Below are 11,301 nucleotides of genomic sequence, written 5' to 3'. Positions count from 1 at the left end.
TAGTAATCCTTTCACCCCTCCTCCTGGGGTTGGGTAGGGATGGCTCTGGTCATGAAGAGGCCACATCAAGATGCTGCCTTCTTAGGGCTGCAATCTCTGCAGAGGTCACGAAAGTGCCCAGCCATCTCCATGGCAGATATTGGACGTCGGCACCTGGAGGCTCCAGAAGAGCCAGGTGCAACCTTGGCTGTCGCTGCGGGCTGACCCCGGGGCAAGCTAACGCTCCGTCTGCGCCCCTTCCGCGTCCTGCGGGGTCACAGGCACTCAGGTCTCTGCGCCAACGGACTCTCAGCGCTTCGGGGCTGCTCCAGGGGCCTCGGGATTCAAGTGGGCGGGGCGGCAAGCTGCAGCCCCGCCCCATGCACAGCCTTGAAAACCAGCGGCCGACTGGCTTCAGTTCGTAGGGAAGCTGCAGTCTGAGAAGGAAACTGCATCTTCAGACTTCTGCTCACCCACGAGAGGAGCTAGGGTCATCGGACGCCTAAGATCCTTTCAATTTGCTCCGACTCGCCGGGACACTCCTCACCAGTTTCCTCAGACACAGCCCTACCTGTGAGCTACTTACCCTGCTTCCAGTGGATGCTCCGGCAGACTGCAGAGACCTAGGACAGCAGTGAGCGGGACACCCATCTCCTCTCCTCTGGTATCAGCGTCTCCCCCAAGGGGGCCGAGCATGGTGATTGTGCCTTGAAGGACCTTGTCTCTGGATGATGCTGGCCATGAAGCTGTTCACTTGCTTCTTGCAGGTCCTAGCTGGGTTGGCTGTGCATTCCCAGGTAAGGACCTGGCCTGGCTTCCTCTTGACCTTCTCATCCCAGCCATAGAAACAGGGGCTATGGTCTTAAATTACAGATTCACTTTAGAGAGCAACTTCTGCTAGGATGCCCACATATTTCCCAGGGGCTGGGCTGGACCTCAGGGAGGAGACCTCTGGCTGGGCAGTCCCCAACTCCTGGGGGCTGTCTTAGTTGGGGGCAGGGAAGCCACAGGGAATGAGGGAGATTTCCTGTCTGGCCCCTGGAGCCCTAGTGGCTTTGCAAAAAGCATCCGTCCACTAATCCCAGTCAGTTCCCTGGCCCTGTGGTCAGGGTTGTGGCCCCATGACCAACCAGGCACCCCCAGGACCTCTGACCTGGCCTAGTGGGGAAGGAGCTGACTAAAGAAGCTTGTGGTGGGGAGGTGGGGCCCTTCCCCCACCATTGCTCCAATTGAGCAGGGGGCTATTGGGTGGGCTTCCGATATGACAAGGGATCCTGCCATGCCCTTTCCTCCTGGTGGGTGTCAGAAGGTCCTAAGTGCAGGGCCTGGGGAAGTGAGCAGGGCCCTTTTCCCAGGAGCTGGGTGAGTCTGGCTGGGAGCCAGATTGGGCAGCACAATCCTGACAAAGCCAATGCATTCCCTTCCTGCTGCCCTGCCCGTTGCACTGCCCACTGCCCCGGGAGTCCTCAGCCCCAGCCCAGGAGTGGGTGGGTTGTACAATCCCCTTGCCGAGCAGCCAGGCCATCAGCCTGCTTGCTGCAGTGTTAGCTCGAGGTGTAACGTTACTGGCAGGCAGCACCAGCTCATGGCGCCGCCTTCTCCAGCCCCTGAGCTCCCACCAGCTGATCACCTCCCCCTGGGCTCTGGCACCCAGCCAAGGCGGGCTGTAGTAGGCCCAGCAGGGCTGGCCTGGGGGCTGGGTAGAGGAAAGACCCCACAGGATTACAAGCACTTGGGAACACAAGAAGCTTCCTACCCCTTTTCCAACTGAAGAAACTGAGGTCAGACAGTCAGGTGGTTTTTAGCAGAGGATGGGGGAGGAGCTGGGGTGGGCTCAAAGAGCCCAGCCGCCCCACGAAGATGCTCCATCCTCACAGCTCCCCCTTTGTGTCCACTGCAGGGGGCCCTGTCTGCTGGGAACAACTCAACAGAAATGGAAGGTAAGCCAGCCAGGCCAGCTATGCAAGCTGAGCCCCCTCTCTTCTTTCCCTGTGAGTCCCAGCAGAGAATAATGGATTGGTCTGAAGGGTGGGATCAGGGCAGTAGCAGGCTGGGGAGGGTCTGCAGCTAGACATCCTGGCTGAAGGCCAAGAGTCCAGCTCTTGTGACCCAGCAGCCTAGAGAGGTGCAGTCATGGGTTAGGGTCACCAAGCACACAGAAAACAGGACGTGATAGCTAGTGTTCATCCAGCTGGCTCAGGGCCCCTGCCCAGCACACTGTAAGGCTGCAGATGGAGCCTTAGTGGACAGGATCTGTGTTGAGTGCCAGAGGCCAGACTGGAGTCTGGAAGCTGGATATAGTAGGAAGCAGTCAAGGGGCTTGGTCAGGACGAAGAGTCCTCCCTACCATTCCAACCCTGTTGGAGCTGTGCAGCGCTGACCAGGCCTTTCCATTGATTACAAACAGGCGGGCTCTGTCACACCCTCCCTGGCCCTTTCACTCTCTGCTGCCCTGGGTTGTGTCAAGACATAATCTTCAAAGGGCAGTAGGGTCTTTGCCAAAGAGACGAGCGCGCCTGCCGAAGGCAGGGAGCTTGTGCCAGGCCCTTTCTCCTTCTCCCTTCCTGCCTCTCAGAGACGTGGAGGATGGCCACATACCATTGCTGAGGCATCCAACAGCATGGGAGAAAGGATGTCCTTGTAGCGGTGGTCCTCATAGACACAGATAATAGCTACATTGCTTTCCTGAGCTGGGGACACCCTCTGCCTGCCTGCCCCCTTGTCTATTCACCATCCCCCTGGGAGCAGGCTGTCCCCTGCCTGCCCTCACATCTGAAACCCAGACCACTGAACAGGTTAGAGAGGTAGTAGGTGCCTCAACTTCAGGGACTTGTCTGTTTTTCTGAGTCCTTTGGAACTGGCAGTGTTATGTTCCCTGGGATCTGTAGAGGGACGTATCTCCCGCCCCCACATCATATCCGTTATTGAGGATTTTTGTTTGTAGAGCAGGCACTAGCTTCCAAAGATGCCTCAGCCTCTGTTTCTCATCTGTGAAATGGGAGAACCTAGCTAAGTACTTGATATCAAAAACTCCTTTCCCAAGAGTCGTGAGATTCTGAGTCCTTGGAAGAAACATGAGTGTATATACTTCCCAAGATCCTGGGCGAGAAAGTTTGGAGGTATAGATTTAGAGTGTAGGCCGGCTCACCTGTAATCTTCACAAGCGGGTAGGCCTGCATTGTGGCCAAGGAAACAGCAGCTGTTAAAATCTGACACTACCATTCCCTCCCGCTAACACCAGAGTCAGAGGCAGCGAGGTACAGCCGTGGGCACCATTTTTTTTTTTTTTTTTTTTTTTTTTTTTTTTTTTTTTTTACCACTGTTCTTCTCAGTTCCAGGGATGGGAAGGTTCTGTTACTTGGCTATAGACTCTGAAGGAAGAAGGTCTCAGTGTGTCACAGATGATGTATATGGGGGTTGGGAGTCGGGGGGGGGCAAGTTCCAGAAATCAGTCAAAGCTCTATGCACTCTTCAGTCTCTCTGGCAGAGTTGGCATATTCAGTCCCAGGCCTCCCCGCTGCACAGGAGCTGAAGAGGCATGAAGAGAGTGTCCCTTGTGGCAGGTTGGCTGGGTGCCCTGCCAGTGAGGAGGACACCAGCTAGGCTCCGGCTGGTAGCCAGTGGCTACTGCAGAGGCCTTTCCAGAAGGTTACCATCAGGGTAAAACAATGTTCTTCTTGGAGGAGTTCTTCCATTCTGGGTAGCGTGCAGCTGAGGACAGATGACAGCTCACTCAGAGGGCTAGACAGGTCGCTAAGGAGCCCATTCTAGCCTTAAAAGAGACCCTCAGAGGAGGGAGCAGCCTAGCAGAAGCAGCCTCCCAGGCCTCTCACCACCCACTTCCTACCCAGGAGAGGTTTGGGGTTAGTGGAAGATCTCTTTGGAGTGATGGAGCACAACGCTGTCCTAGGGAACACATCCCGCATCAGGGAACAAGTGATCTCTCCTCTCCCTCTACCTGCCTTCATTTCTCCTGTACACCCAGACAGGGATGGACTTCCCTTTTTCCAGGCCTCAGCTCAGCTCTTTCTCTGCCTTTCTAGACTAAGACATAAGTCTCAGGATTTTGGGGGTCCTGGAATCTAAAATGTTTACCTAATAGGATGTGGGATAGGAGTGCTATTTGGGTGCTGGGGAGGTGGCTAGGCCCCCCTTTACTGCTGCCCCTTCCTGGCAGCTGAATTTTTCTCTGATACTTTGAAGCTAACTGCTCTTCTCCCTTATTTATGTTTCCACGGCAGAGATTAAATGTTGGTTAGTGATTTGATGTTCAAGAAGGCTTCAGACTAAACACGCAGCTCACGACACTGGCGAAAGGAAGGTGGCCTCTGACCCATTGCAAAGGCAGGCTTTCCCTGCTTGGTTTTTCCCACTTGGGCCCAGGGAGAGTGTCCAGTAGCCTGGAAAAGTAGTGCCAGAGGGTCCCTACATCCCCATCTAGCCCCTGGTCTAGATCAAGTACCTTCAAAGCAGGACAGGATAGGATGAAACACCAGACGTCTAGATAAGTACGGTTTAATGCCTCCGAGGCCACTCTACAAGCTCCTGGTGGATGAGCCACCTCTTGGGTATTTTCCACCAGTTTGCAGACTTTCCCAAGGGCCTCTGCTATGTCTGAAGTTTATTTTTCTTCTGAGATTACCCAGAGGCACATACTCTCACAGGATTCGTGAGATGGACTTTGGCCCCCTCTGCCTCTTAGGAAGGACCACGGAAGTGAGGGTCTGCTAGGAAAGACCACTGTTCTCTGTTAAGGAGAAAAGGCTTGTAGGTGACCCAGGTCCTAAGTCTTCCGTGAGCTGAGGATGGTCATCAGATGTGGTACAGGCTGACCCAGGCATGGTCTCAAGGCTGAGCAGGGCTGGGCTGCAGAGCACTGAATCACAGACAGCCTATCAGGACATAAGTGACCTTAGTAACCATCTATTCCCAGCCTGCTTCTTTCTCCCAAGTGCAGGAAACCGATATACCTGGAATGGCTAAGTGACCTCCCCAAGGTCATACAAACCACTATAGGCACTGAAGCCAGATGGCCTGGCGTCAGCTGCTCCCTGAGAGCCTGTGTTGGAGCCCTGGTACCAGGCTACCCCCTGACAGAGCCGCCCGTTTGGAAGGATTTCAGATTGATCCTGCGGAGATACCACTACCACCACCAGGCCATCACAGGGGTCGGGAATGTTCCTGGTAATCCTAGGCCAACTGTCACCTCGTCAGTCAAGAGTCACTTGGCCTATGTTTACTGGGGTCAGCTCCTGCTCTCCCAGAGCCTCATTTTGGCTCCAGCAGAGATAAGAAGCAACAGAGATAGAGGGAGGATGTGAGCTGGGGACCCAAGCTATGCTCCAGAAAGGAGTGCTACTCCTGGGAGAACAGCGGGAGAAGGCTTCATGCAGGAGTGGGGGCTGGGTGTGTAGGCATATGGTCTTCCATGGGCCATGCAGAGGAAGATTCCCAAGCTGCAGTCAATACTAATATGTCCTGGCTCCTTAGAGGGTGGTGGGACCCAACAGACATGAGGCTGGACCATGTGACCAGGCATGCTTTTAGCTGAAGAGTTGTATCGAGTGGGGCGGGACACAAGGTAGCCATAATGGGGTTGGGGCAGAGACCAAGGGAAGGCTTGCCCTTCCTGGTATACTTGAGAACTGTTTTTAGCATGTTCCCCGAGGCCCAGGAAGCACTAGGTCAGGCTGAAGAAAGACCCTGGAAGCTTGAGGAGTGGCCACAGCATAGTCGTCAAAGTTCCAAGGAAGACTTGGAACCATCGAGAAAGACAGACTTGAGAAGCTGGGACCTCGAGAGATCCTGCGCCATTGGAATTTGAGCCTGGAAGAGCGAAGGGGCCAGCAGCAGCTAAGGCATCCCAGAGTGAAGGCAGCAATAGTTCAGAGCAGAGGGACCCCAGATAGGGCCAGAGGCTTCATGGAAGAAGTGAACTTGGTGTGAACTGAACCTGAGAGCCAAGTCTGGGACCTCACTGCCCCCCTGACCTGGCCCTTCTGTCTTCCCATAGTGGTGCCTTTCAATGATGTGTGGGGCCGCAGCTACTGCCGACCAATGGAGAAGCTGGTGTACATTTTGGATGAATACCCTGATGAAGTGTCTCACATATTCAGGCCATCATGCGTTCTTCTGAGTCGCTGTGGCGGCTGCTGTGGTGACGAGGGTCTGCACTGTGTGCCGATAAAGACGGCCAACATCACTATGCAGGTAGGGAAGCTCTTCCCACACGTCACCGCCTACTCACAGCCCACACCATATCCAGATGCCCACAGAATCTCTAGAAATTACCCAGATAGGGACAGAGGTAGGCCAGGAGCCTACAATGGGAACCAAACTCTAAACCCTTGAGCCCTGATCCCAACTCTGAGCTCCTCACCGGCTCCTTACTGGGTATGATGAACAAGATTCTATTTCCCCACAGATCTTGAAGATCCCCCCGAATCGGGATCCACATTCCTATGTGGATATGACATTTTCTCAGGATGTGCTCTGCGAATGCAGGTAGGTTCTGGGTGGGCAGCAGGGACGGACCCTGTGCACTTAGCAGATCCTGGGCCTTAGCAGATAGATCCTCACCGGGAACCTGGGGCAGACGAGGAGGCTGCTGGCCAGTGGCAGGCTGTGTTTGTTTCCCTAAGCAAGTGGTCCTGGGGAGATGATTTTCATTAAAGCTCCCTCTGAGCCAACTCACCCTGTGGAGCTGGCCCCAGCAGCTGGAGTACAGCTGCCAAGATGGCACAGTAGAAAAGGAAGTCTCTCCTAGACGTGCAGAGTCCCCGCACTTGTCACACAACTGCCACAGGTCCTTGGAACTGGTGTCCATAGACGAAGGTATCACAAGCCTGTGCTTGACTCTGGACCAGGCTGCCTGCCCGTGGGGGATGGGGTGGGCAAACTTGTACTGAGAAGACAGCAGGAAACCCTCGTAGAAGGAAAGGGTCAGACAAAGGAGGTACAGTGGCTTGATGCTTCTCTGTGTCACGCAGACAAAGCACCAGATTAGAGGTTTCGGAGCCTCGTCTGGAGCTGGAAGAAGGGGAGGACAGCCACATGTGTTTATTCAGTGTCCACTGCATGCCACACACTGGTTTAAGTGCCTGAGATACAGTGGCGAGCAAGATAGCAAGGTCGTGCCGCTTGCGGCCACCTTGTCCGAAGATGAGGCGAGCCAGGGCTCTGTTCAGTTCTGTGATTTGCTCCAATGGCCAGCATGGAAGAGGGATCTAGATTTGGACTTGGCCCGTCTCACGTCTGCTGCCTTTCTTGGCAGTCACCATGTTCTCCATAGCCACAGTTAGCTACACTGCCCTGCTCTGCCCAGGACTCTAGCTGCCCTCTTTGAACCTGAGCCCTGGCTCCAGGCCCTCTCCACTATGCCAGTATTAGAGGCCTTGACTCAACCTCTTCACTTCCAGCCAGACACCAATAGCTCAGTCAGGAGTCCCTCCTTGATCCCCCCACCCCCAGTGTCTGAATGGTGACCTCCACCTTCTACATCACCTTTACTCTGACTTGCCCATCTGCAGAGGTGTGACTGGGCAAAGTGGGCCAGCCCAGGACAGCCTACATTGAGGGCCCATGCTGCCCCTCCTGTCTGGAACACTGTTCTTGGGAACTACTGAACAGATCTCTTTCCAGCAGGCCAGGCAACAGGGACACCTTTCTTTTTACTTCTGGGCCAAGAGCCACTGTCCCAGAAGGCAGAGCTGGGACATGCCTGGAAACTGTGAAGCAGGCTCCCTGCTGTTGCCACAGTGGGACAGCGGCATTAAGCCCAGGCAGGCAGCCTTAGCTGGTAGTCACCACTGCCCTGTCCACAGTTTTGTTCATCGTTTACTTTCTTGAGGGACTCCCAGAATGCACCCCGGAAGGAACAGGCAAAGTGAACAGAGAAAAGGTAAATTAGCAGAAAGCAGGGTGAAAAGATCCCAGGTTTGATGCCAAGGGGCTGGGGTGAGCAGAAGCACATGATGAAAAGCCCTAGAGGGGAACTTCGATCTCTCTGGGGGTTGCCTCGACCTAGGGTAGGGCAGGAGCACAGGACTGGGGCCCTAGCTACAGCTTCTTCACCAGCTCTGTGCTGCCCCCTAGTGGCGCTGGAGCAACCGCCTTACCAAGACCTAGGAACTCTGTGGGAAGTGGGTGGTAGCAAGAAACATCCATTTACACTTCTCCCCTACATCTTTCTGTTTCCCTAGACCTATTCTGGAGACGACAAAGGCAGAAAGGTAAGTGTACTGCTCAGGGAGATTGTCGGACCTGCCAGCCACTGTCCTAGCACCATATCCTAGCACTGTGTACTGATGCTTGGCTTATTGCAGGAGGAAAACCAAGGGGAAGAGGAAGAGAAGCAGAAACACACAGACTGAGGAACCCCACCTGTGAGTTTGCTGGGGGTCCAGGAATAACACAAAGGCTGAGCCTAAGGGGGTGGGGCACTGCCCTGGCAGCAAGAGTCAATGGTCAGAGAGGGGAGAGACAAAGCTGGGATGAGAACAGGGAGTGCATGTCTTTTAAGGTCTAAGGCACATCAAAGGACTTTAGTTCTTGTCCCTTATCTCTTTGTGATCTTAAGCAAATCACTTTCCTTGTAAAATGATGGGGCTGGGAATACTGCAAGCAATGGGCTATTCTGCAGGCATCCAACCATCACTGCTGTGTGCCAGGCACCTGGGTGACAACCACATGCCCTGTTCTTCCAGGGCATCATGCCTTCTGCTACATAGTTGGCCACTTCTAGGCAGGTGCAGCGTGCCACCCTCAGGGTCCCAGGCCAGTGTCTCTCTCTGTCTTTGAACCCCCTTCCTTCCGCTTCCCTCTCTCTTCCTTTCCCATCCTTGCTTCACCCCTAGGGGCAGCAGGCTGGGGCCCCAGGTTACAGAGTTACAGTGTGGCTTGGAAGAGAGGCATCAGGGAAGGGACCCTCCCACCTGGTAGCCGAGCTAGCCAGCGCTGAATGTTCCACCCACAGAGATAGCAAGTGTCTCTATGCTGTCTCTCAAATAGGGGTTTTCGGGGGCCTTGTTTAGGTATCGCTCCAAAGAATTTCAATAGCTCATGTGCCTCTCACTTAATTTTAGTTTGGCTTTGAACATTTGTGGAGAGGAGGGTTTTTGTTTTTGTTTTTGTTTTAGATAGGATGCTATGTAGTCCAAGTTGGCTTCCCCCCGCCCCCCGACGGTTTCTCTGTATAGCCCTGGCTGTCCTGGAACTCACTCTGTAGACCAGGCTGGCCTCGAACTCAGAAATCTGCCAGGCTCTGCCTCCCAAGTGCTAAGATTAAAGGCGTGTGCCACAACTGCCTGGCTGCTGGGCTCTTTTTTAACGTCTAAAATCATATTAACAAACAGTTGGGTTTGGAGCACCTAATCCTTCTTTAAGGGGAAAGTGCAACTGTAGCAAGGACAGCAGGCCTCAGGCCTTCCTCACATGAAGTTCAAGTGAATATCCAAGGAAGCTGGAGACTGATTTCTTTAAATTTTTTTTTTTTTTTGGAATGGAGATGTAGCTCAGTGGTAGGGATCTTGCTTACCATGTGTAAGACCCAAGCTCAACACACACACACACACACACACACACACACACACCCCTGCTCCTCCCTCCGCCTGCCCCGTGTCACAAAACACCTAGTATAAAAGTAAAAACAACATCTCTCACCGATTCTGTCTGAAGATTGCTGTCTTGGGATGGGTAACTGGAGACACTTGTGACAGGACACAGAGTGGCTTCAGATGTCTCTGCCACCGAACGGCAAGCTTCTTACTATCTCAGCCTGAGCTCGGCATCTGTGAAAGAGCTGACACTCCTGTGGGGTGTTGCGAAGGGTGAATGAGACAGTACCTGGCACAAAACTGAACACCTGAGCAGATGCTTGACGAGGGAGACACCTGCTTGCTGGTCTGGGCATGAGCAGGCTTGAACCAGATGCTGTTTCTTCCTGCTGTTCCTTGTCCCTCTGGGTCCGGCCCTCTTTCTAGGAGGGGACCTCATCCTCCACAGCATCCCGTTCTCTCTGACTTGTCTGTGTTTGGTCTCTGGCAGGTGATGCTGATTCCCGGAGGTAACCAGCCATTCAGAGGAGAGCCCCACACCCAGCTCATATATTTATTACCTATTACTGTCACCCTCTCAGGACCCTCCCTTGCTGGTACCTACCCTCTATTTATTAGCTGACTCGTCCCTGCTGAATGACTTGCTCCCTCCAAGATAAGGGGCATGGAAGGACAAGACCCTCAGGAATTCAGTGCCTTAAAACAGAACGAGAGAGAAAGAAAGAAGCCAGCCACAGATCCGTGGGAGCTTCGGCTTGGGAAGAAGCAAGACATGGACACATGCTCTTACAAGGGGCAAGCCACATTCCAGAGGCCCTGGGTCTCCAGGGAACTGGAGAAGAGAAGAGGCCTAGCACCTGCCCTGATTCCCAGCTCCACCCAGATAGCAGCTCTGGCCCTGGCTGCATTGAAGGCATGTGGAGGGGACCCAGTCTACTGTATCCTGGAGATCGGGACAGGACTTTCGGCTCTGGAGAACGGAACTTGCCTGCGGGCTTTGCCTTTCAGCCTAGAAGTTCATGCTCCACCCTTCGCAAAGCGCCGCCACCTTGTCCCCTCTCCGGGACACAGGCAGAGTGGCCTGGGGCTGAACAGAGGGCAGGCTGGATGAGTATTGTGTCCAAGGTGGTACAGCTACAGAAAGCGAGCCGATTCCTGGAGGGCCCTTGCAGCCCACCAGTTGTCTCTGCTGGGACTGTCTAACTGCCAAGCCAGATTCTCTTGAATAAAGTATTCTAGTCTGGAACCAACAAGTCTAGGATATGTCTTCCAGAGCTGTGGGGAGAGCAGAACACGGAGGCAAGGCAGATGAGAGAGGATGTGGGAGAGGCAGATCCAAGCAAGCCTTGATTCTTCATCTTAGAAAGCTTTCTCAGGCCGGGCAGTGGTGGCGCACGCCTTTAATCCCAGCACTTGGGAGGCAGAGGCAGGCAGATTTCTGAGTTCAAGGCCAGCCTGGTCTACAGAGTGAGTTCCAGGACAGCCAAGGCTACACAGAGAAACCCTGTCTCAAAAGAAAAGGAAAGAAAAGAAAAGGAAAGGGGAAAAAAAGCCTTCTCAGGTTGTGAGGGGACATTTCAGTGGGTGACATGAAATGTATGTTTCCCTTTTGACAGCTGGGGAAACTGAGTCCCTAGAAAGCAGAATGGGCAGTGCAGAGGTCAGGGAGCACTGGGCTGAGAGTCAGGCCAATCTTATTCCAGACTTGCCAAGCGACACTGAGTTTCCCTGCATTCTTGCTTGGAGAGACCGCTCCGGCTTTGATGCT

General features: G+C 54.0%; 1 protein-coding gene across 1 annotated transcript; it reads left to right on the top strand.

Moving 5' to 3' along the window:
* Positions 1 to 383: 383 nt before the first annotated feature.
* Positions 384 to 10,779, top strand: Pgf (placental growth factor). The gene is made up of 7 exons (XM_031355892.1): positions 384 to 776; positions 1,880 to 1,919; positions 5,993 to 6,189; positions 6,404 to 6,483; positions 8,181 to 8,210; positions 8,304 to 8,363; positions 10,024 to 10,779. The coding sequence occupies exons 1-7, from the start codon at positions 708 to 710 to the stop codon at positions 10,025 to 10,027; spliced, it is 480 nt and encodes a 159-aa protein (XP_031211752.1). The 5' UTR covers positions 384 to 707; the 3' UTR covers positions 10,028 to 10,779.
* The last annotated feature ends 522 nt before the right edge of the window (positions 10,780 to 11,301 follow it).

This window comes from Mastomys coucha, unplaced genomic scaffold (genome assembly GCF_008632895.1).
Source record: "Mastomys coucha isolate ucsf_1 unplaced genomic scaffold, UCSF_Mcou_1 pScaffold6, whole genome shotgun sequence".
Lineage (NCBI taxonomy): Eukaryota > Metazoa > Chordata > Mammalia > Rodentia > Muridae > Mastomys > Mastomys coucha.
The sequence above is the reverse complement of the archived record's forward strand: the minus strand, read 5'-3'. Positions and strand labels throughout refer to the sequence as shown.